This window comes from Delphinapterus leucas, chromosome 18 (genome assembly GCF_059928025.1).
Source record: "Delphinapterus leucas isolate spDelLeu-1000000601 "Yukka" chromosome 18, BTC_Dleu_Yukka2, whole genome shotgun sequence".
NCBI lineage: Eukaryota > Metazoa > Chordata > Mammalia > Artiodactyla > Monodontidae > Delphinapterus > Delphinapterus leucas.
Genome location: NC_143146.1, coordinates 57,017,011 through 57,043,120, shown reverse-complemented (window position 1 = coordinate 57,043,120; position 26,110 = coordinate 57,017,011). Strand labels below are relative to the sequence as shown.

The 26,110-nt window shown below is 46.5% G+C and overlaps 1 protein-coding gene across 1 annotated transcript; it reads right to left on the bottom strand.

Moving 5' to 3' along the window:
- Positions 1-1,245: 1,245 nt before the first annotated feature.
- On the bottom strand, positions 1,246-25,905 carry SERP2 (stress associated endoplasmic reticulum protein family member 2). Its single transcript, XM_089899522.1, has 5 exons — positions 25,706-25,905; positions 21,201-21,273; positions 8,669-8,701; positions 8,463-8,583; positions 1,246-2,045 (listed from the first exon to the last, which is right to left on the bottom strand). Exons 1-5 carry the CDS (start codon positions 25,787-25,789, stop codon positions 1,943-1,945), a joined length of 414 nt encoding a protein of 137 aa, XP_089755648.1. The 5' UTR covers positions 25,790-25,905; the 3' UTR covers positions 1,246-1,942.
- Positions 25,906-26,110: the final 205 nt, after the last annotated feature.

Here is a 26,110-nt window from a genome sequence, read left to right as displayed (position 1 = left end):
TGGTCTGGCAGGTGTACTGTCATTGGCATTAGGAAAGGAAGGGGAAGGCCCTTAGATCAAGTCCAGGCCCCGTGGGTGTCAGAGAGGGTGTTTGTGGGAGCACAGACCAGGGAACCTTTATATCAAGGGGGCTTCCTTATGCTGGCTTCTTGGCAGGCAGCAGTGGGGTCTGATCTCACACGGATCTTAGTCACCAAGAAGAGGACGGCCAGACAGAGCCAGGACGATGAGCAGACCAGCTCATGAAGCATCTACTCAGTGCAGCCCTCAGGTGGTGGGGATTATCCTCTGCTGTCTCAGGAGAGGTTTGGGGTTGGAATGGGGAGTGGGGAAGCCTAAGGACGGTAGCCTGTCCCTGGGGCAGCTAATTTCAGAACAGCTCTGTCACCCTCTTCTCAGTGGGAAAGAAAGGGGAAGGAGGGGAACTCAGAGTATGGGAGAAAAGAAAGCTTTCAAGAATATCACTAAAAGGTCTGGGGTGAAAGACTCTCGGGGACAAAAAGCGTCCCCCCCCCCCATTCCAAAGGGCCACTTACAACAAAGCCCCTGAAGTGGCGGCAAGAGGTCCTGGCCCCTTCTGCCACTTCTGTTTTTAAAGCTCTCACAGTTTTAAGGGCTGGAAAAAAATGGTTAAGGATGCAAAGATGGAATTTTTTAAAAAAATAGTGAAGGCCTGTTTGAAGTTGCACGGTGAGCATCTTTAATCCTGCAGGTCATCTGAGTGGCTGTCCCTAGGACTTCCTTGGGCAAGATGAGAAGCCCCAACCAGGGGGCAGGCCAAATGTCACCCAGTCCCTGCCAGGAGAGGCTTTGCTTAAGAGCAAGCTCGGCTGCCTTTGCTGCTCGGAACGGGACAGAACTTCATTCGCTCCTCAGCGGGGTTTTTTCAGGATCTCGGCGTAGAGGACACGAGCCTCACCCAGGGAGCTGGTACCAAACACTTGTTCTTAGCCCCAGTGGTGGGGATTTGGATTTAGCAGGCTTGAGGTGGAACCCAGGAGTCTGCATTTTGAGATGCATCCTCCTAGGCCCCCCCCCACACGGAGACGGGATGCAGGCCGTCCACACTTTGAGACGCTGTGGGGAAGGCTGGCCGGGGAGAGGAGGGTCTCACCCACCAACCTTGAACCTCACCCACCCAGCCGGCAGGACTCCTGCCTGCCCGGTGCTCTAGGTTAGGGCAGGGCTGGGCCTGAGGTTGGATGATTTTTCCAAAGAGGCCTCTGTGACGCACCAAGCCCTGATGCAGCCCACAGAAGAGATAATGGCTAATTGGACTTTAACACACATTGTAGGTACCTTTTCTGGATTGAAAAAAAAGGACAACAAAAAGCGAACCGAAAAAAGAAAGAACCCCAGAAGATCCACACTTTGTCAAATGTGTGAAAAACCCAAGGTCCTTAGAGCTGCCCAGGGCTTCATTTCAGGCAAAGACCTTGAGGGTGGCCAGCGCCCGGCTGGGCAAACTTAGCCCTGGTTCCCGGGCCACAGATTCCCTGACCTTCCCCAGTTACATAATCAAGTCCCCTACCCTACCCATCCCTCCGGAGCTTTCCTGACATCATCTTCACTTTGGTTTTCTCACTGGAACCCACACAGTGTATAAGGTTGAACAAAGACATTTATTTGTAAAAGCAATTCCCAATGGAGCAGAGATCGTATCTATAGAAAGTAAAGCGGTGATCATTCAGAAGCCCGCAAGCAGACATCAGCGAAACCCAGGGCAAAAGCAGACAGACAGCTCTGCTGCAGACACCCAGAGAGCTACCAATCCTGCCAACTGCAAAGCAAAATGTCCTTTCCGCTTGAGAACACGGATGTACCGAGATGTCCTGTGAGAAAGAAATTTGGTCTGACATCCACGATGAAGTGATCAGGGAACAGTTGAGGGAGCCTTTTTTTTCTCTTCTGGATGGCTTGTCAGCTTCCCACAGATACCCGGCTAAGAGCTGAAGCGGTCCTCCACCCTCCAGCGGCAGGGGGCCGTGTCAAAGCCCAGCCTGCTCACATGCCCATCCTTATGCTCTGAATGATCTGGAAGATAGCTGAAGGAGGAAAACAAAACAGACGGCTCAGACACCAGACAGCGCACAGCTGGAAACCCAGCCCCACTGAGAGCCCTGCTTCTGCCGACCCCGGGCCCTGGACCTGTTAGCACACGGCTGATTAGATATTTCCTAACAAGGAGTTAAGTTAACAAGAGGTCAGTGAACTTCTTTAAAAAGGCAGCCTTGCTCTGTCTGCTGATGGATGCCTCGGGGATTTATGGATAACTTCTGCTAATTCCGCCAGGAGTGAAGGCCAGAAATCCCTCAGGCACTGAGAGATTTGGCCCTCTTCCCCAGAATGTTCTGATGTTGCCGGGCAGCGGGGGACAGCGCTTTCGTGCAGGCAGGGCACTCACTTAACAGGTCAGCCAACGCTGCCTCTTCAAAATGGCTGTGACCTGGAAAAGAAGCTGCCCTTGAACTGGAAGGAAGGCCAGGTGCTGGGAGCAGACACGTGGAGCTGGGCCCCCGGCTGCTGACAACCTTTGATACAAGTGCATCTTCAGGCGGCCTGGAACTCTCTGAAATTCGACTTGAAATGCACCGAGAGCAGCACTGATTTATTCAGGGCACCGTCTTCACTAAGTGGACCGAACTCCTTCATGAAGGGGTGGGTAGCCTGAACGTCCACAGACAATTCCTGGGACTCCCTCCCCTTATTCTGGTAAGAGCTGGTTGGATAGCACCCAGCCTGGTTTTGTTTATAGGGTTTAAATATGTTCCAGGAGAGGAAGGTCCAACTTCTTTTTCACATCCTCTCCAGGTGTGACATATACAATATTGGTCAATCGTGATGGAGACAATCATGATAATAATAGCAATGAACACATATAGAATGATTTTTTTTTTTTGAGGGGCAGCTGGGTATCAAGCGTGAAAACCGAACAAGCACAGAACATTCAGGGGGCTCACCCCTTCTCTCCTTCATAAAGTCAGCCTGGAATATACCCAGGAACGCTGCTTCCTAAGTAACCATAGTGAAATACGCTACCCAGAACCCTCGAGAAACAAAGTGTTTGATATTTTATCAACTAACGTTAGTGAGCACATACTATGTGTCAGGCATCGTGCTTTGGGGATCCAAAGATAATTCACACCGAGGGCCCCGGGGACTCTTTCTTGGACAGTTAGATTTGAAGGGTAGATAAAGCGCTAATGTGGTTGGTTTTTCATAAACTGAAAAAGTCACTGTGCACATCATCAAGACTTTCCTAAACTGGACATACACCCAGCACGATTTAATATACTACGGTTTCATGGATGTTCAGCGCGACCATAATAAAAAGTGATAACTGCTAAGACTCTGCTGTAATATGGTTATAGAGGACGCACAGTGTTTGATCTGATCCCAAAATAGCTCCGGTTGGCTGTACTTCTTGGGCTCTCATTTCTGCTTCTTTGCAGTTATTTGGTCCCAATGACTCTTAGCTCTGGTCACATCTCTGGTGCTACTACACCATCTGCAGTGGGCCCTCTTCTATTATTATGCTACTGTAGACTGAGCCAAAAACAAAGGCTGTTAGAACTATGTATAAAATTAAGAGTCAACCAGTTGTGTGTGAAGGTCGGAAAGAGTCTTCTCTAGATAAAGGAGTTAATTCAACAAGTTGTGATATTTAACTCTGGTTGTGCTCAGAGGTTTTCTTGTTTTATTCTCATCTGGGGGGTGGCTCTTAACGGGAGAAGTTGCTAGATGGATGAGAAAGTACCTTACCCAAATGTATAAGCTTGCCGGAACACGGATGTTTCCACCCTCCTCTACCAAAGCTAACAAGGAATAAAAATTAAATAAACATTCCTGTGTTCTGGCTCCACAGGAGTGCTGGAAGACAGCTGTATATTCAAGCACATTAGGAAAAAAATATTTACATCTACCGTGCCTCAGGCTTTGTTCTTGGGATCAGGAAAACATCCCTAATTTGGACAAACAGGCTTACTTTAGAGGGGAATGTTAGGGTCTGAGGGAACTGGGTTTGAATCCCATCTCTTCACTGAATAGCTGTGTGACTGCATGAATAATTTAACCTCTTCAATTCTGTCTCCTCTGCTGTGAAATGAGGACCACGCTGCTTACAGGGATTAAATGATCTGACATACATGAGGCTCCTCACACATCAAGGTTTCGGTGCATGGGAATCATTGCTATTATTACCGTTCCTATTACTACAAGGATGGCTGCTGCTTCCATGTGTGAGCATGAATACCAGAGCTCAGGTGCTACCTGCCACCCTCTAGAGGTGTGAATTTTCGGAATTCACTAAATAGTTCTGAGCCCTGATTTCTCTATTTATAAAACTGTAGATAATATGTAAAATATCTGCCCATAATAGATGCTCCAAAATGTTATTTCTCTGAGATTTATCCGTAGACAAGGAATCATTATCAGTAGGATATAGGTTAGTGAATACGAAACAGGCTGTCCCTTAGTCCATCAGACCCTATTAAGTTAATTCATGACTTCAGAAGTGCTGGGTAACGATAAAACCACTCAATTCTTTTTAAGGAACTGCTGCAAATTTCTCTTAAGAATCTTAGACAAAGTTTGCTGGCCTCAGAGTAGCAACACATATTAAAACAACGTACCTATTTCTGAGTCTGCTTTAAAAACTAATGAAAGATCATTCCTGACCCTAATTGAATCCATGAATTAACAGGTAAAAATCTGATGGTCTTTAACATGTGTACAGGCGGCCCTTTAAAATTGAACCCTCTTGGAGAAATTACTTTGAATAAAGTCTATTTTAAGTTCACCATTTGCCTCCACCTCTAAGATAATGGAGAGATGGTTGTGTTTTATGATTCCTTTTTCAACGTCTTTAAGAATTGTATCCCTGTCTTTAAGAAGGCTTATGTCAATGTCAGTGTCTTTAAGAAGCCTTCACCATCCTATACCAATTATATTAACTGTACTTCTACGTGCCCGCCAGTAATGACCAGCCCTACAACCCTGGCCTCCCCGATGCTGACTTTCTGAGGCGGTGAACGGGAAGGCAGCCAAGAGTGGGTTCAAAGTGGGAAAGGAAGCGGGGAGTCTGGACCCTGACAAGTTAATAACTTAACAGAGGGTGAACAAAGCAGAGAAAACAGCCGAGCGGGCAGCAGGAAAGGGGCTGTGGGCAGGCGAGTCAGCAGGGAGGACGGATGCCAAGAAAGGGAAGGAGGGCAGGCATTCAAGGTCAGGGGATCTGGCCTTGGGCAGGTCAGAGGTTCAGGAAAATCCAGGCTAGAGTGGGAACTACAGAATCTGGGAGCTTCCGCACTCTCCCACCTGTACAGGATCCTGGTCCTTGGTAACCTGAGACGATCACATCTCTCTTTTATTCAGCCCTTCCCTTTCAATGAAATTCTTAGGGTTTAACATGCAAGAAGCACTTGCAACTCAAAAATCAACCAGAACAACCCTCCTGACTCCATGTCTCCCATCCACAGGTGTCCTCTTCCTCTTTACAACCATTTCCAAAAAAGCTGTCTACGTCCTCACTTTCTCCATTTCCTTACCTTTGGGTTCCACCTCATTCCACTGCATTCTAGCTTTTCTCTTCACTCCAGTGAAATAGCTCTTGCTAAAGATACAAATGACCTTCCATGTCACTTAATCCAACTAGCGTCCTGAAGGACGCTGCCTCTTGTCATACACCCCTACTTACCCTCGCTGAGCGCTCCCTACTGGAAACTCTCTTCCCTTGGCCTCTGTGACACACCACTCTCCTAGTTTCTAGTTTTCCGTCTTCTCTTTGGCTCTTTACACTAAACGTGGTTTATGGGGGTCATCCTAACTCCTCCTGACCAGTAAACAAGAATGTTGAAGTTCTGCAGTGAGCGTGGCTGGCTTTCTTCTCTTCATTACATTCCTTCTCCCAGGTGATCTCATCCCGGCCCACAATTTCAGTTGCCACTTAGCTTTTGATGACTCACCAATGTGTGTTGCCAGCCCCAACCTCTCCTCGGAGCTCCAGACCTACACCTTCCACCACCTAATTGATACCTACACACAAGTGGCTCAAAGGCACGTCAAATGCAACAGGACCTTCTCATGATCTCTTCCCGTTGCCAAGCTTGGCATCGTCCTCCTCCATCTTGCACGTACACCAAAAATGCCAGAGTCATCCTTGATACCTCTGATGGATGACCAAGACCTGTGGGCATTACCTAATAATCTCGTGACTGTGCGTCTTTCGCTCCATCCTTCCCGAAACCACCCTAGTCCAAGTTACCGTCATCTTTCCCCTGGTTCCTGCGGTGACCTCCACCGGTCTACTCTTGCTATACCTTCAATCCTTCCTCCATACCGTAGCTAGAATTATTCTTTAAATAAAAACAAGTGAGATCGTGCCCTCCTTGAGTTTCTAACACACCAGAAGCATTCTATTGCCCAATCCTTGGTGAAGCCTCCATGACCTGCATCTCCTGGCCCCTGGCAACCCGTCCAGATTCACCTTCTCCACTCTCCTCCTCTCTTACGGTAAGCCCTCCTGTTTTTAAAAGCTCCCTGCTCTTACTACTGGGCTTTTACACACGCCATTCTTTCTTTCTGAAATACTTTCCCCACCCTGCCCTATTGCCTAGTTTTACTTCAAAATTCAGAAGTTATTTCTTCAGAGAAGCCGTCTTTGACCATCTGAAGCAGGAGTTCTCAAACTTATGTCTCACAATCCCCTGAAAATGTTTGAAAACAGGCACTGGACCCCATCCCTAGAGTTTCTAATCCAGTGGGTCTGGGGTGGGAACTGAGAATGTATATTTCTAACAAGTTCATAGTTGACGCTGAGGCTGCTGGTCCAGGGACCACACTTTGAGAACCACTTCCCTAGAGCACACCAGCCCTTTGCATTACAGGCACACCTCGTTTTATTGCACTTTGCCAATATTGCATTTTGTTTTTTGTTTTTTACAAATTGAAGGTTTGTGGCAACCCTGTGTGTAACAAGTCTATGGGCAACACTTTTTCCACCAGCATTTGCTCACTTCGTGCCTCTGTGTCACATTCTGGTCATTCTCACAATATTTCAGACGTTTTCATTATTTTTATATTTGTTACAGTGATCTGTGATCAGTGATCTTTGATGTTACTGTTACAAAAAGATTAGGACTCACTGAAAGGCTCAGATGATGGTTAGCGTTTTTCAGCAATAAAGCATTTTTAAATTAAGGTATGTATACCTTTTTTTTAGACATAATGCTATTTATTGCATGCTTAAAAGACTACAGTATAATGTAAACAGAACTTTTATGTGCACTGGGAAACCGAAAACTCATGTGACCTGCTTTATTGCGATATTAGCTTTATTGCAGTGGTCTGGACCCGAACTTGCAATGTTTCCAAGGTTGGCCTGTCTATGCTTTCGCAGCCCTATGTTCCTCTCCTTCAAACATTTTCATGCCTGAAATTTTACATGTTGCAGCATAATTATTTGTTTGACTCATCTTTCTTCCCCACGAGACCACAAGCTCCAGGAGAGCAGGGATGATTTTGCCCCCAGCTCTACCCCCGGGCCTAAGCTCAGCACCACGCACATAGTAGGTCCTCAGTAAAAATTTACTGAAGGACTGAACGGTGGAAAATTGCAAACAGCGTGGAGGAAAATACATTTTAAAAACCTCAATTGATTACTCTTCAGACCTAAAGAATCAGCATCAAATGGTGACCTTGAGATTCAATTGCTCCAAGAGCTCAGTTCTTGAGGGGAAGTCCAGTCACAAGTCGAGAACATAAACCCCTTAAGGCCGGGAGCTGGGCCAGCCCAATCCACGCTTCCCTGGGGACTGCCCCACCCCAGCTAACTGAGAGTGCCCAAAGGACACAGAGATGACACAAGTGGATCCCCTAGGAGACTGTAAGAAAGCTGGAGCCCTGCCAGACAATGGGGCCTTCCGAAAACCACCTTTATTGAAAGTAAATGGTGGACGATCAGCGAGATCAAGGGAGTTGCTGAGAAGAGAGATCAAGACAGGCCAGAGGAACATCCTTTAGGAGGATAAGCCGACTCTAGAATTCACACAACTTTGATTATTTTTCATTTAAAAAATTTAAAAAATGAAAGCATTGGTAAGAAAAGTCTGGGCCTTGAGGAAAAAAAAGCAGAGATGTTAGGAGACAAGACATCGCCAAGGTGGGTCATTAAGCTCCCTGAAAGAATTAGCACAAAGATAGTCAAAGGCAAGATGCCACTTCCCCATGGCTTCTCCAGAGATGGAGAAGAGGGTAAAGAGAGGGAAGCCAGGGATAGGTGAGGGCAGGAGGGCACTGTGAAAAGAGAGATCGTATTAGCAAAGAATGGGACGCTCTCTCCACATTAAGATGGCAGACAGCAGAGCACTCTTCCGAGAAGGAAACCATACACAGACCCAAAGGGCCCCAGGGGCACAGGGCCACAGGGCAGAGGGAAGCACATGACAAGCGAGGCCGTAGGTCACCTTGAGGGAGCCAATGGCTGATGGGACATCTTTTCCAGACTGTGCATCTCAGATCCTGAGGCAGGAGTTCCAGAGCAGACGCATGTCCTCAAGCTTTCCTTTGTGGTGGAACGGAAAGGTTGCTCCAGGGCTGCTGAGTTCCTCAAACTTGCGTCTTGGGGCTGTGACTCCCTCTGGGTGTCACAATTTCAAGATAGTTCAGGCAGTCTCCAGGAAAGGCCAGTGCTTATGTGGTCGACCTGCAAACACGGTGAATTCAAATTTGTCCTGGAGCAAGTGTCCAGGACAGAGCAAGGTGATGGAGTACCCCGGTGGCCCAGTCAAGAAGCAGCCCGTGGCTGGGTCAGGGCTTTATCCACCTGGGAGCAGACCGAGAATGGCCGTCCATCTGGAATCTCTGGACAATGCACATTTTCTGGCAGGGAAAGTAGGAGATGTTTTAACAGGAGTTCTTTTCAACACACAGTCATATGCTAGAGGCCTGAAGTTGGTGGAAAATCTGCTCCATGGTATTTTGGGGGAAATGGTAAGAGAGAAGGATAATAGGATAATAGAAAGCAGATGGGTTTGGAGTTTAGGTTTGGGTATTAGCTCTCTTTTTAGCTACGGGATGCTGGTTGATTTCCTCTTTGAACCTCTGTTTTGTGATTTGGAAAAATGAGTACCATAGCTTCTTTGTAGGGACTGTGTGATGAGAAAAGAAAATATAAGTGTAGGACCTGGCATTAGAATAAGTACTCAAGAAACGGTAACCAAAATAGTTGTATGAATAGATTCTGCTTGCCCCCATTGGCTAGTTTTTAAAGAGTTCTTTCTAGAAGGAGAGAAGAGGCTCCAGCTCTAGCTGTCCCTGCAGGGGTGACACCACTGACCTCTGGCCGGCGAACCCTGCCCTCTCCCTGTCCAGGTGGGAGCTGGGGTTCCTGCAGCTTCCCCAGTATCTCAGAGCTCTGCTCCCCCAAGTTTTCTCCCCATCACAAAGGACAAAATGTTATCTTTCTTTCCTTGCAAGCATTCAGAATCTTGGTCGGCACCTCGCCAGGGGGGTTGAGAGGCAAGGAGACAGTGCAACTAAGGGCCGTCAACATAATGACAATAACAACAAACATTTGTAAAACGTGTGGCATGCGTTGTCTCATTTCGTCCTCAGGATTGATTTCCATGAGGATCCTAGGAGTTTTCAGGTAGGATCCTATCCCTTTTAAGAATGGACGACACTGAGGCTTGGAGTGGGCGTGTGGGTGAGTAGCTTGGACAAGGCTGCACGGCTAGTAGGTGGCAGAGCCGGGTTTCCAACCCAAGGAGGCTGTCCCTGGAGCTGGTTCACACAGCACTTAGTCCTGTCCCTCCTCCACAGCATCCTTAACAAAACAGCCAGTCCTAGGGAGGGTGGGGCTGTGGGCTCTTCCAGAAACGGAGAGGCCTCCAGTGCAGACATAAAGGGAGACCACTGGACCACCAGAAACAGGAGGCCGGGAGGACAGGAGGCATTCAGGCCTAGCTTAGAACGTCTCAGGGAATCACTTTCCTTATCTGTTCTGAATAGGTTGTCCTGAAAAACGGTCCAGGCTGTGACACGTTATCTCTCCCCAGTCCTGCCCCGGCAGGCAGAGTGCCTACCAGATACAGGAGAAGAGTACAGTCTGTTAACTGCCAGACAAAGGGAACGTCCCTGCCCAGAAACAGTGCAGCTACTCACAACTGATGGTGCCAAATGAACCTAGTAGGCTCTTTGGGAAAGGCCTTAACTCTGGAATCACAGAGGCCAGTGCTGGGCCGGACACAATTTCCTATTTGATGGGCAAAGAGGGTCCAGATGTGTATTCCCTTCTGGGGATGATAAAAAAATCAGTATATCCAGCAACACAGGAGGCACCCCTATACACACACACACACAGATACACACAAACAAAAATACACAGACACACACACGCAAACAGAGACACATGAACACAGATACACACAAACATACACAAACACACACAGACAACATACATACAAAGACACACACAGACACAGACATAAACACAGACACATGACAGATCCTGCTTCAACCAGAACAGCTTTTCTTTTGTTTCCCTCTAAGATTTGAACAAAGAGGTCTACTGCTCTAAAAAAAAAAAAAAAAAAAGAAAGGTCTACTGCTTTAAAAAGAAAAGAAAAGCCAAGAGTTTAGCAATTCTGCTCTCTAAATACACTTATTTTTTTCTGATTATACAAGTAATATATGCTCATTGACAAAATTGGAAACTATAGAAAATTAGGAAGGAAATAAGTCACTGGTTAATCCTATTCCCCTAGAGGTTTCCCTCTGATGGGGGATATAAGCTCATCTGTTTCAAGAAAAGCCAGACTTCAAGAATGACTAAAATTCACATAATCTCTAATTAGGAAGTGAGTATCAGGTTCGGCCAGAGAGAGAGAAATGCAATTGAAATGAGGGATAGACGAGGGAGAAGTAGTCTGAGGGAGGGAGGTGGGGTGTGGCTGGTGTGTAAGAGTTTCCCTCTGAGAATCACAGCATGATGGGGGTTAAATGGTGGTTCCATTGACCCCGGTTGGAACCTCAGTGAGGGATGAGGACAGAGAAGACGGCTCTCAGCTTGCTGCCTCCTGTCCACACTCAGGGACACACCTGGGCTCGGGAGAGGTGAATGATGCAACAGGATCACGAGACACATGTAAGCGCTAACATACTGTCTGGTCAACTGCATGTGAAGGGAAAGACCTACTGTCACTGAGTCCAGGTGCAACTTCTAGTCCAAGACGAAAGTCAAAAATGCAGAAGACAGTTGCCCTGTGAACACTGTGGCACTGACACTATAAGATGGGTAGGCCAGGGTTGGGACCCCGCTGTCACTGCCGCGTTCAGGTCAGACATTACAGATGCACAGTGGCATACTCATCACAGAGCTCTGGGGAGGCCTCCGAACCCTTCTCCACAAGGCTCCTGAAAGACGTGAGGACAAAAGGGGGAGGGAAACCCAGGGCCAAGGGCTGTGGGCACAACCAGCAGGACGGGCTTCATCCACGGTCCGGGGAAGCACACGCAGACAGCAAGTGTCTCGCGCAGATAGCAGTTGGCGTATCTGTGTGACGGCATCTCTGCCGCCTCAGACGGACATTCCGGGTCACGCTTGTCTCTGAGTCTCAAGATAAAAACAAGTACTCTTCAGAAGCTATCAAACAGTTCTCTAAAGAGGCAGGCTTTGAAACCGGGGACTGAGAGTCAGGACGAGCTGCTTATCTGGAAAGAGGCCCCACCGCCTGCAGAAATGGAAGATAATATTTTTATTAAAACGGCCAAGTCTCTAAGAGGGGGGTGTTTAAACCCTTGGGGCTTCAGTGTGAATCTGGGGTCCTAGGAGATCAAATAAAGACAAATGCAACCAGTTAAAAAGGCCCAAGCAGAAGTCCTGGGTCAGGATCTGAACAAGAAAAGTTTCTGGCCTCTTTGCGATAGTCATCTGAGGGGACCCAGAAGAGGTATCTGACTAAGAAACAGGTTTTAGATTTCTGATGAAATGTATAGAATACTAACAACAATAAGGCTAGTTTCCAAATTAAACCAGACAAAGCAAGATATGGCCCTGAGATGTCCTATCTGGACAATTCCATGTCTCAAAAGCTTTTGCATCTCACAAAGAAAACTTTTTTTTTTTTTTTTAAATAGCAAAACGGTGGTATATTTGGGTTGCTTTAAGGGAATAAAACTTAGTTTATTTCTCATATTCAACTTAAAGTACAAACCCCTATTCACTGATTTTAGTGTACCTCTGGGCGCTTCCTTTTTCCTGCCTGGGTCGGTCTGAAAGACTCTGATGCTTTATCGTGGGAACACGGTCTCACCCGCTGGGAGTGTTATCACTGAAATTGCTCACACTGCTCCTTGGAGTGAAGAGGCGGGGTCTACAGCTCTCTGGAAGGTCAAGACCACCGTGAGTGGCTGAGCCTGCCAGGTGAAGGCGTGGCCTGGGAGGATGGAAGGTAATGGGAGCCTAAAGCGTCCGTGACACACCGGTCCCATTCACGGTGCCACTACTTTACATGAGGGCGATGGGGACAGAGATGGTGGTGACTGAAGCTGCAGGTTTCAAGCGTGCTGTGGGCCAGCACTTACGTCCCTGGAACTATTCAGTACCAGGACAACCTCTGGAGGGGCTCCTCCTATCCCCGTTGGATGGATAAGGAAATCAATACAGAGAGAGTAATGAACTTGTCTAAGGTTATTCAGCAGAAACATAGCGAATCCAGGTTTTGAATCCACATCTGGCGGAGCCCCAAACTATCCTCCCCTCTGAAGCCTCTTATCCATTTACTGCCAGTTGGTCAGTTTTCAAAGAAGCGTCTTGCCTAAGAGACCTTTTGCAATCCTGGAAAGTGGGAATTTCCTTCCTCTGAAGGGGGGTGTATTTAGTACTTAGATAATGTCCTCTGACTGGTTACCACCATGGACTTGGGCTGGACTGGGATCTCGGGGGGTCTCCCTGGTGAGGGGTGGGCATTCCCTGGGCATGTGTTTTTGTGCCAGGGGGCTCTGGGTGCCTGTGTGCTGTGCCCTCACTGCTGCCCCGGTTCCTCTTCCTTCCTTTTCGTTATCTGGCTCTTATCAGTACCACCACTGCTGGCACGAAAGGCATGTGTGGAGAACAAGGAAGGCCGGAAAGAAGCCGAGAAGGAAGGGGTCAAGAGTCTGCTGTGACACATCACTCCCCATAATAATGGGGTCCCGTAACCTCTTGGAGGTTCGTTAACTTGTTTTGCCACATAAAATGGAGTAAGGGTGACCCATAAGTGAGCCTATACTTAAAGGTCAACATTTTTACCATTCTTCATTTTTTCCCCAAAGATACTAGGAAAACAGATAAAACCTGCATTCCTTGTGACTCGCCTCACCTGAAAATTTATTTACCCTAGGTACACTGACAGTATTTCTATAATTTTAATTTTTTTAAATAAATTAATTAATTCTTGGCTGCATCGTGTCTCCGTTGCTGCGCACGGGGTTTCTCTAGTTGCGGCGAGCGGGGGCTACTCTTCGTTGCGGTGCACGGGCTTCTCATTGTGGCGGTGGCTTCTCTTGTTGTGGAGCACGGGCTCTAGGCGTGCGGGCTTTAGCAGTTGCAGCATGTGGGCTCAGTAGTTGTGGCTCGCGGGCTCTAGAGTGCAGGCTCAGTAGTTGTGGTGCACGGGCTTAGTTGCTCCGCGGCATGTGGGATCTTCCCGGACCAGGGCTTGAACCCGTGTCCCCTGCATTGGCAGGCGGATTCTTAACCACTGCACCACCAGGGGAGCCCTCTATAATGTTTTAAACTGAAGTGTAGTTGATTTACAATGTTTCAGGTGTGTACAGCAAAATGATTCAGTATATATATATATATATATATATATATATATATATATTCTTTTTCAGATTCTCTTCCTTTATAGGTTATTACAAGATACTGAATATAGTTCCCTGTGCTATACAGTAGGTCCTCGTTGTTTATCTTTCTTATATGCAGTAGTGTGTATCTGTTAATCTCCAACTCCTAATTTATCCCTTCCCCCTCTCCCCACTCCGCTTTGGTAACCATAAGTTTGTTTTCTATGTGACACTATTTCTAAAAAAGAATCCTTTGCCCAGCCCACCGTCGATTAGAAAAGTGGGTTTAATAGAGTGAGGTCACGAAAGCAAGAGAATCAGGTCAGTGATCAGCATCTTCACTACTATTAGAAGATTTCGTATTTTTCCTGTCTGTATAAAGATCTACAAAATGTGAATAACTAACCACACGAACTCAGAGAGGGCGAATGACCTCAGAGGTATCCCAGGGACTTGGTGAAATGGAACTTAAGCCTGGCACACGGGTATATCCTGTTCAAAGGAAAGGGACTCGCTGGACAGGGACAGGAAGGGGTATGTCTGCAGAGGTATGGAAATCCCACCGCAAACTCCAGTGCATTTTGTGCGAGCGTGACAGGCAAGGACAGGGGTGAAGGTGCTGTTGTGCACACCACAGATGATGGCAGGACGCTAGATGGGGCGGGTCTCTCCTACTTTGTGCTACAAAAGTGGAACAGAAGCGAGAGAGAGCAGTGGTTAGGGGCTTCAATCATCCAGGCACCGAGAGGCTCATTACGTAAAGCAGAGGAACTGATAAAGGGAAGAGTTAGATTTGAGGAAATCACATTTTTTTAAAACATCTTTATTGGAGTATAAATGCTTTACAGTGGTGTGTCAGTTTCTGCTGTATAACAAAGTGAATCAGCTATACATATACATATATCCCCATATCTCCCCCCTCTTGCGTCTCCCTCCCACCCTCCCTATCCCACCCCTCTAGGTGGTCATAATCGCATTCTTTTAAACGAAGAGAAGAGATAGGCAGATAACTGAATCACTTAGCTGTACAGCAGAAATTAACACAACACTGTAAATCAACTATACTTCAATAAAATAAATTAAATAAAAAAGATAGGTAGGAGCCTATGGTCTGTGACTCTGAAAAGGGAGGAACTCAGGAGGGAGAGTGGGAGCTGCAAGAAGAACTGAATCTTGACTAATCCCAGAGACGTGGCAACGGGTATGAATCTAAAGGAGCTATTGTGTTTTTCGTGACGTGTTTGGTTTAGAAAAGGACACGGACAAAGATAGAAGGAAGGGCACAGTACCAAGGACGAACTGAGAAGAGTGACACATTTCTGTGAGAACAGAGCTTGGCCTGAGCTGAAGCTTGCAAAAAAAATGCTAAAGTTGGCAAAAAAAAAAAAGAAAGGAAAGAAAATAAGAAAAAAAGGGAGCTGGTGGTGGATTATTTTTAGATATGATTTTAAAAAGGAGGAGGTCCATTTCTTGGGGATCATGGTGGCATGTTAACAGAGGATAAAGTTAAGAGGACCCAACTCCCCGTTTGATGTCTAGCCTTTCCATAGAAGCTAGTGGTCTTAACTAGATTTAAAGAAGCATCCTTAGAAGAGCACCAGACATGCAGGCAGGGGATGTAGTATGTCAGTAAGGGGTGTGTCCTTTTGGCCACTTTAAGTCCAAATCTCCAGGCCCTGCAGGCTCCCATCCCATGCCCCTGGACAAACCAACAGAGAGGATAGCAGAGAAATGTACTTGATCCCTGAAAAAACTAATGGAGACTGGGAAGATTCCAAAAGATTGTTGTCAGCAAATGTCCCAATTTATCCAAACGGGGGGAAAGATACAGTTCCTACTATGTGAACCAATAAGCCTGGCAAAATTTTAATTAAGATGTAATTTAGGGAAGGTTTTTAATCCCTTTGGAAAGGATGGATATTGAGAACTAGCACAGGTTGGAGAAAAACAGCCAGACTAAATGACTTATTGGCTTTTCCCCCTCTCCTATATGCTACCTAAGGGCACAGGCCGGAGGGGGCCCCGGTTACTGTGTATCTCGAAGCCCAAAAAGAAAAAAAAAAAAAAACAAACCACCAGCTCTGTATCTATTTAGTTCCTGACAACAAGGGCTACGTGATGACCGAGCCTCACGGATCCCTGTGACTGGGCTTTGGCCAGTCTTGAGCCTGTCCTACTATCTCAGGCCTCTGTGCCTTTGTCATGCAGTGTTCCCTCATGTGGAATAACCTTCCCTTTGTCTGGCTGTTTGTCCTTCAAAACTCAGCTCAAATGGCACCTTCTCTGGGAAACTTTCTCTTCTGCTCAGTATGAGTTAGAAGGCCGTGATATAGTCTGACTGTGTTTTCTGAGATCCACATGTTGGAATCCTAATGTCCAATGTGATGGTGGTAGAAAGATGGGGCCTTTGGGAGGTGATTAGGTCCTGAGGGCGGAGGCCTCATGAATTGGATTAGTGCTCTTATAAGAGAGACCCTACTGAGCTCCCTAGCCCCTTCTACCACGTGTGGATGCCATGTGAGGATACAAGGAGAAGTCTGTGATTGGGAAAGGGGCCCCCAACCGACCACACTGGTACCCTAATGTGACTTCCAGGCTCCAGAACTGTGAGCAATAAATTTCTGCTGTTTACAAGCCACCCAGTCTATGGTAGTTTGTTATAGCAGCCCGAACGCACTAAGACGGTCCCTTGTCCACGCTTGCCAAACCCTCTGGGTGCTCTGCTGTCAGAGTGTTCTTTTCCTGGGAGCAACGACATGTTCCTTATCTGTCTCCCCAGTGCCAGCTGCCCCCTGAAGGAGTTTGTATCTCCAAAGCCCGCACAGCGCCAGGCACACCAGGGACCCTCAAGACACGAGGGCTGCTTGCAGGAGTTTTGCTGAGAGGTTCAAAGTCAACCTGAGGGGAGTTGTCTCTAACTGTTTTCTGTGGGCTTCTCCAAATCTAGACTTTTATCAGTGCCTTGGACGAATAATATACTTTCAAGAAACCATAAAGCTGGGAGAGAGAGATAATTAGATGAAAGGCTCAAGGTTCAAGATCTAACAATCTACAGTTTGGCCATAAAGCCTGAAAACGTAGATAACTTTTTTTTTTTAACATCTTTATTGGAGAAAATTGAATTACAGTGTTGTGTTAGTTTCTGCTGTATAACAAAGTGAATCAGCTATATGCATACGTATATCCCTGTATATCCCCATATCCCTTCCCTCTTGCGTCTCCCTCCCACCCTCCTTATCCCACCCCTCTAGGTGGTTGCAAAGTACGGAGCTGATCTCCCCGTGCTATGCGGCTGCTTCCCACTAGCTATCTACCTTACATTTGGTAGTGTATATATGTCCATGCCACTCTCTCACTTTGTCCCAGCTTACCCTTCCCCCTCCCCGTGTCCTCAAGTCCATTCTCTAAGTCTGTATCTTTATTCCTGTCCTGCCCCTAGGTTCTTCAGAACCATTTTTTTTTTTTTTTAGATTCCATATATATGTGTTAAGATACAGTATTTGTTTTTCTCTTTCTGACTTACTTCACTGTGTATGACAGTCTCTAGGTCCATCCACCTCACTACAAATGACTCAATTTCGTTTCTTTTTTTTTTTTTTTTGCATTATGCGGGCCTCTCACTGCTGTGGCCTCTCCCGTTGTGGAGCACAGGCTCCGGACGCGCAGGCCCAGCGGCCATGGCTCACGGGCCCAGCCGCTCTGCGGCATGTGGGATCTTCCCGGACCGGGGCATGAACCCATGTCCCCTGCATTGGCAGGCGGACTCTCAACCACTGTGCCACCAGGGAAGCCCCATTGCAATTTTTCACAGTGCTCTGAACTATGCACTGCTAATGCAGGGCAATACACTGAATGCATCATGTAACATCACTAACCATACTGTACATTATTATGTAATATCAGTAAGCCATTTATTATTTATGTTCTTCTACGTTTCCATACTTTATGGCTACTCTGTAGAAAAACAGCTTAACAACCAACAATGAAATTAAAATAGAAATGTTCATGGAGCTTTATATTAGGTCTTAAAAAAAGTCTATTTAATATCTACAGCATGGGGAATATTTGGTTTTATCCATCCATCCATCCATCCATCTAGCCAACGAGATTAACCACTCCCTATGTGCTAAAAACTGTGCTAGTATCTAAAAATTTAGTGGAAGTTAAATACTGTCTTCCCTAAGCTTATATCCTAGTAGAGAGAAATGGATAATAAGTAAGCAAATTAAATAATTTCAAATGTCAACGAGGGCCATGAATAAAATAAAACAATGTGTAATGCAGATAGGGGACAACTTTAGATGGGAGGGTACGGAGATGCATCTCTGAAGCTTGCAGGAAGTTGACGTGAAGAAGAGCTTGGTGGGGCCTGGCTGGCCATTAGCTCTCTGTAAGTCTAGGAGGTGCTGTGATTATTAAAAATAAACTGTAAGACAAAGAATTAATCTCCAAAATATACAAGCAGCTCATGGAGCTCAGTATCAAAACAACAACCCAATCCAAAAATGGGCAGAAGACCTAAACAGACATTTCTCCAAAGAAGATATACAGATTGCCAACAAACACGTGAAAGGCTGCTCAACATCACTAATCATTAGAGAAATGCAAATCAAAACTACAATAAGGTATCACCTCACACCAATCAGAATGGCCATCATCAAAAAATCTACAAACAATAAATGCTGGAGAGGGTGTGGAGAAAAGGGAACCCTCTTGCACTGTTGGTGGGAATGTAAATTGATACAGCCACTATGGAGAACAGTATGGAGGTTCCTTAAAAAACTAAAAATAGAACTACCATATGACCCAGCAATCCCACTACTGGGCATATACCCTGAGAAAACCATAATTCAAAAAGAGTCATGTACCAAAATGTTCATTGCAACTGTATTTACAATAGCCAGGACGTGGAAGCAACCTAAATGTCCATAGACAGATGAATGGTTAAAGAAGCTGTGGCACACATACAGAATATATTACTCAGCCATAAAAAGAAATGAAATTGAGTTATTTGTAGTGAAGTGGGTGGACCTAGAGTCTGTCATACAGAGTGAAGTAAGTCAGAAAGAGAAAAACAAATACCGTATGCTAACACATATATATGGAATCCAAAAAAAAATTGGTTCTGAAGAACCTAGGGGCAGGATAGGAATAAAGACACAGACGTAGAGAATGGACTTGAGGACACGGGGTGGGGAAGGGTAAGCTGGGACGAAATGAGAGGGTGGCATGGGTTTATATACACTACCAAATGTAAAATAGATAGCTAGTGGGAAGCAGCCACATAGAACAGGGAGATCAGCTCGGTGCTCTGTGACCACCTAGAGGGGTGGGATAGGGAGGGTGGGAGGGAGACGCAAGAGGGAGGGGATATGGGGATATGTGTATACATATAGCTGATTCACATTGTTACACGGCAGAAACTAACATAGATTGTAAAGCAATTATACTCCAATAAAGATGTTAAATAAATAAATAAATAAACTGTTTGGGGCATATTAATAAAAGCAGGGTTATGAGACAAAAAGCAGGGACAGACCTACTATCTCTGTAGCAGTTGCACCATTTCTAGACCAACTTCTGCAGTTGCAAATGCAATACTTTAAGAGAGTCATGGCATGTACGGAAGGGTCTAGAAACTACATCTTATGAGGACAAGGCTGAGAGAACTAGGGAAGTTGAGTTTGCAGAAGGAGTCCCTAGGCAGTCATCTTGAAAATATCCGAAGGGTCAAGACGTTCAGAAGCAAAAGAGTCTAAGCTGTGTGGTTTCCGGCGTCCACACCTGAACTACCGAGGAGACACCACAGTGTGGTTCAAAGGAGGGGAGATGTTTCCAACAGAATCAGAGCTGCACAGAAATGGGATAGGCTTTTTTTTTTTTTTTTTCGGTACGCGGGCCTCTCACTGTCGTGGCCTCTCCCGTTGCGGAGCACAGGCTCCGGACGCGCAGGCTCAGCGGCCATGGCTCACGGGCCCAGCCGCTCCGCGGCATGTGGGATCTTCCCAGACTGGGGCACGAACCCGTGTCCCCTGCATCGGCAGGCGGACTCTCAACCACTGCGCCACCAGGGAAGCCCTGGGATAGGCTTTTTGAAGGAGTGAGCGCTCCTGAAGTATTCCAGCAGTGGCCAGGTAAACTGTATTAAAGATGAGCGATCTCTGTATTGGACAAAAGACTCCCTTTGAGGACACATCTTTAGGGATGGTGTACACTTTCGTTTCTTGGAGTGGAAGATCTTCTCTCATCTTGGAATCAACTTTAAAAAATTGAGCCTTGGGGCTTCCCTGGTGGCACAGTGGTTGAGAGTCCACCTGCCGATGCAGGGGACACGGGTTCGTGCCCCGGTCCGGGAAGATCCCACATGCCGCGGGGCAGCTGGGCCCGTGAGCCATGGCCGCTGGGCCTGCGCGTCCGCAGCCTGTGCTCCGCAACGGGAGAGGCCACAACAGTGAGAGACCCACGTACCGCCAAAAAAAAAAAAAAAACTGAGCCTCACACAAAGGCTTGTTTGGCAATAGTGCCAAGACCATCGGATCCCTCCTTCCTCCTAAGAGCTTTCATTTCCTTGGAAGAGTGGTCTCCTAAAGGTCAGAGGCACCTTTAGTCATGGGCGTCTCTTGCCATTGGGGAGGAATGACGTCTTCCTGGGAGTTTTAGATCTTTGCAGGAAGATGTGTACTCCTCGCCTTCCCTGCCCTCAGCAACAGTGAGGAGATGGAGGATGGGAACGTCTAAAGACCTACCTTGTTGATAGAAGTGACCTCCACTCACCAGTACTTCAGAGACCCCATGGGGACCAGGAATTAAGTCAAGGCTCCCAATTACAGAGGTCAACTAGAAACAACTGCATGATCCTTCTGGTCAAGTCTGCGCTGTGTGTGTGTGTGTGTGAGTAAAGCTCTCTTAACTTGCCACCTTCCAGCACCAGGTGGCTGCACCCTTGAGGCTCAGGTCAAAGGCTCTGTTCTACCCAGCACCTCTGCAGAGCTTCCCTTAAGGCATAAGGCCTCTCCTTCTCTCTGGAACGTGGATTATCTTAGGCAGACAGGTGCTCCGCTTTCTGTTCCAAATGCCCTTTTTAGGTTAGGTCTTCAGAGGAAGCTTTAACTGAACTCTGAAGTGTAGCCACAGCCAGTTTAATTGCTCACTGTGATCATTTATGATTATGATTTGATAGCACATCAGTTCTGTCTCTACTCTGTCTGCTGGGATGGCAATGAAATCAAAACCTATTAAGATGAAGGCTTTGGGCAGCAATTAACTTGAATCCCAGACCAATATAGTTTTTGTCTATTTACCTTGAGAATAAAACATGTGTTTTTATAGGACAAAGGAGACCATGGGATATAAGGGCAGCGAGAAACCCATACCTGAGCCGCAGACAACAAAAACAAACAGTGCCAACAGCCATGGTCCCACAGGATATTTCTCTTCTTGCGGCCTCTGAAAGGGAATGGGAGAAAGTAAGATTAGCTTCATTCATTCAAGAAGCATTTACTGAGTATGGCTAGTCACTAGACACCTCTGTGAATGAGACAGACCCAGTCTCAATGCCAGCGGGCAGATCTAGACGAACAAAGTCAATTTTAAGGGATCAAGATTGGTTTGGAAAAATTCATCAATAACCTTACTTACACCCCTGTAATTCAATGAACTGGGTGGTTCTTAAATATTCTGGGGACCGATGAGGTATAAATACACAAACCAATACAGTGATTTGGGAAGCCAAAAATGATATTACTAATCATTGTTTCTGTTGGCTGAAAGCACACGTCATGCCAGGCACTCTAGAAAGCAGCCAACAACCGCGATCTCTAGCACTCACAACCCCTCGCAAGGCCAGTATTGTCATCTCCATCGAGGAGCCTCCATCTGAGGCTCAAGGTTTGCTAACTGGGACAACAGCTGGGGTTCACATTTAGGTCTCCCTCTTTACGGAGCCAGGGGATTTTCCTCCAACAGATTCATCTTGAATTCCTGCATCCGTGGCTTCCAAGCAGGGTTACAGAGCACAGCCATTTTCTCAAAACTTGCTAAGTGCTAAAAACCTGGGAAGCCACTGCAGTGGAAACCCTGGGAACAGTAGACGCACCACAGCAGCTGTGTATGGAGATGAGGGGAGCGGCGTTTTGTAATAAACCTCCTAATTCTTAGTGACGCTTATGCTTGGGAGAAATCTCAGCATCCCCGGGAAGCATAAGGGGACTGTGGTTCCCACACGGACCAGCCCTGCGTACCGCCTGCCCTTCTCAAGCCAAAAGCACAGACGTCAGAGGAAGGTCCCTCTGCAACTCCTCTGGGTCTGTGCGCAGGTAAGGCTTGGTCCTTACAAGCAAATCAATCAATGGAAAACCATTATTTTCTGAGAAAGGCATCTGAAAATGTGGGGAATTTCTCAAGTGAAAAGGGAGAAGGTAGAGTGAAGAAAAATGAAGAACTCACTAAATATTCCCTCATTGACATGAGCCCAAAATAGGCTGTGGCCAATATAGGTTAAAGAACTTATTTTATCATAGACAAGGCAACAGTTCTTCGGTTCTCAGCTTACCTGTTGCATTCTTAGAGAGCCTTCTCTCTTCTACCTCAGTTGAGCTCACTTGGCACTTAAATCACCAAGTACTTTTTTTTTAGATAGCATTTATCACAGTTTGTATCTCGATGTTCATTCTTGTGATACTGTGTTTGATGTCTGTCTTTCCACAGACTGTAAGCCCTGCAAGGGCAGGCACTGTGTCTCTTTCATATATCAATGTATAGCAACGTCTGGCCCAGAACTTAAACACAACAGACGCTTAATAAATGTTCTTCGAAGAATGAATAAGCATACAAGCCCCACTAAATACGATGTCTTAGGTCCGCTAGCGTAAAGAAAGGGTCTAGGAAGGATATTGGCTCCTTTAATACTCCCCAATTGGTGACAGGGTTATTCCAGCATTTCTCTTACTAGAGAAGTATGGATTAGTGTCAGTGGCAGGTAGAATCTAAGGATTAAGACCACTCACTTCTCCGACCTTGACCACTTGTATCTACCAACACTCTTGTATGGTGGCAAATCTCACTGCAAGGGAATACATGGTTTCTTTTGACTAGAAGAAAGACAAAATCAGTCTTAAATAATTGCATAGGATAACTTTAATCAGCATTTGTACTGTGTCATTCTTTGGCACTTAAGACCAAGTCAAGATCAGAGCACGTAAATAATAGGGGTATTAAATAAAGTTACCTGAACAGAGTGTGACATTCACCCCTCTGCCCCTTCGCCAACTTCCTAATCACTTGTGATAGTTGACCAGAAACAAATTCTGTTGCTGTCATCCCACTGATGCTAAACGAAAAAATTCATCTAGTTCTATCTCCAGCAGAGTCAACAAGTGAATCCAGGAGCCTGTGGATGGATTTTTGGTCTCACGCAGTTACCAAATGGAATCATTTATTTTTTCCTTTGCAGAAAAACTCAAATTTTCAGGATACAGAGCTTGCATCCTGATAACACAAAATCCTTTTTGATGACATTCCACAGTGAATCAATATTATTTGTGGACTTTCAGAGCTCAAGAACTCCTTGGCTGGTCATGATACCAATATATCGTTTTTTGAGAGCTTTGAGTTACTTTTTTGGGGAAGCAGTGCCCAGCACAAATCTATTGGGACAATTCACCTAAGCCTGAATCTATTGCTGGGAAAGGTAAGAAAAGCAGTAGAATCCTGCAAATGACATGGTTCATTTCCCACAGGAATTTGTCACTCCCTGGGCTCCAAAATGCAGAGGATGGCTTTCCCTGTGATAAGATACCAGCAGGGTAACTCAGAACTCTGAAATTTAAATCGCCCTTTCATTCTGAAGAAGTTACTACCGTATAATCATGAAATGATTATTCCATTTCTGTTATCTGGGAGAACAGTATTGATTCACTCCATAGCTGTAAGCTGATAATGAAATACCCAAGCATCTATATACAATTAACGGAGTTTATTTGTGAACAATTATTCTGAATTTTCTGTTAGAATCTGTTCATGTGTCTGCATTTACTGAATTTCATTCTGAACAAGCTACCCCTTACAAGTTACTTCCTTCAAAGTATAATCATGTTTGATCTCTAATTAGGAAAATGAGATTTAAGATTTAAAGTGTTTCTTTTTGAAAGAGAATTTCATTTTTCTTTTTGGATACTGATCCATTTACAATAAAGTTAACCAAAAAGCCTTTCTAACCAAGGGAAAATAAACATACATTGTGGCTTGCTTTGGAAACCTTTCATTACAAAGTTAGTAGGACCATTTAGAAACATTCATAGGCGCCAGGCACTTCTGAAGGGCCCACTCCATGGTATATCAGAACCTATTAAAAATCCATTCAGACCATACATTAAACATAATTTGAAAATATCCCTGAAAGTTAAGTTGAACTGCAGTCAAGTTGACTACATTTCCTAGATATTTAAACAGCATTTCCTCCAATTTTTCCATTTTCTTTTCTTAGTTTGGAGCCAATCATTTTTGTTTCAGGTACCAAACATTTTCTAGTGGTCTTGAGAAGCTAGAAGTGGCAGACACTGACTTTATCGAGCCCAATGGGTAAAACAGCTCTGCAAAGCAGTTTCTGTTTTGTTGTTACTTCTGCAGTCAGATCAGTTGTCAGCTGAGGAGAATTAAGTGACCTCTGTTTTTTCAGTTCACTAAAAGGAACCACACGACTAGAAATTTTCAGTAAATCAGCTAGTCTGTATGATATCCTGGGAAGAATTGAGCTCCTAGGGATATAATCCCCAAATACTTTAACATCCTGCAGTGGAGATTGCAGATCCAGCTTTGTGCTCAGTTAAGCAAACCAGCTTCATGCCTTTGGCTAAAAGCAACTGCCTCATCAAGTCTGCAAGCTCTTCCAGCCAAACCTCAAGTTTCAGCTGAACTTCCACTGAAGTGTCTGGGATAATAGATTCCATGCGCCTTTGCTCATACACTTGGAGACCAGCTCTACTCAACAACTCATCCGAGGGCTGCCTCTGAATGTCCAGGATCATGGGCCTGGCAATTTCTGTTGAAGATCATTTGCTTTCCTAAAAACAAACAAACAAACAACACACACACACACACACACAAAACCCTGTACTTAAGGCACAGATTTTACGTAAGCATTGTTATAAAGCTTTAGTCTATGGTTTTGGAGGTGCAGAATGCCTGGCAATAAGCTAGTCTCTAAAGTTCTGGAACATACTATCAGGATGAGCCGGAATTGACGAGGAGAACAAGGGGAATGTTGCTTTTAAACTTTCGCCGAGTGGTGCGGGGCCTCACTGGAGAAGAGGCCAAAGAGGAGGATGGAGGGAAATACCGGCTGCATAGCATCCCTAATCCCCAATTTATACACGGAGACCATTACAAAGGGGCAGGAAAGAAAACCTTATCTTGGTGTGTTTGTTGGGGATGGAGGGCAGGGGATGAAGCCTAGGAGGGAGACGTGGCAAAGGGCCTCTCTTTACTCATTCATTCATTCATTCATTCATTCATTCAACAAAACCGAGCTAGCACCTACTAGGTTCCAGGCCCCCGGCGTCAAGCAGTTGGTTTAACTGTTCCCTGAAGGATGTGACTTTCGTCTTTCCCGGAGACAAAGGCCCAGTTCTCTTCTGGGGAGGCCCTTCTGCGCCTCCGCGGTAGCCCCAGCAGAAGCTCCCAGAGGGGCCACGGCCAACCAGGGCCCTTTCCGCTCAAGCGAGCACAAGTCCGCGCCGCGGGGAGCCCGGCCCTCAGCGCCCACCGTGCGGGACCCCGCGGGAGGGGCAGCCCGGGGCGCTGAGGAGGGGGAGGCTGGCCCCGCGCCCGCCCAGCCCGGGCCCGGCCCCACGCCGCCCGGTCAGCGCCGCCCCCGCCTTACCAGGGTTTTGGCTACATTCCCCCTCTGGGTGATGTTTTTGCTGTGCTTCTCGTTAGCCATCCGGATGCGCTGTTTGGCCACCATGGCTCGGGCGCTAGGAAATGCTCTCGACTCCCACCTGCAAGGATCCCCCCCCACGTGAGCCCCCGACAGGGCCGAGCGCGTCCCGCCGGCCCCAGGCGCTGCAGGTGGCAACGCACGGCCCCCGAGCCCCGCGCACCCCGCTCCCCAGCCCCCAACGAGCCGGCTCCAGAGAGAGGCCAGAGCCCGGACGGAAGTAATCTTTCATCTCAGGAAACCCTCTCCTACTTCCTCGCCATCCTTCCGGTCCCTCCAGCTACCTAACCAGCGCGGCCCCGAGGCGGGCGCTGCGGCGCGTCCTCCCCGCACCTGGTGGCCGGAGGG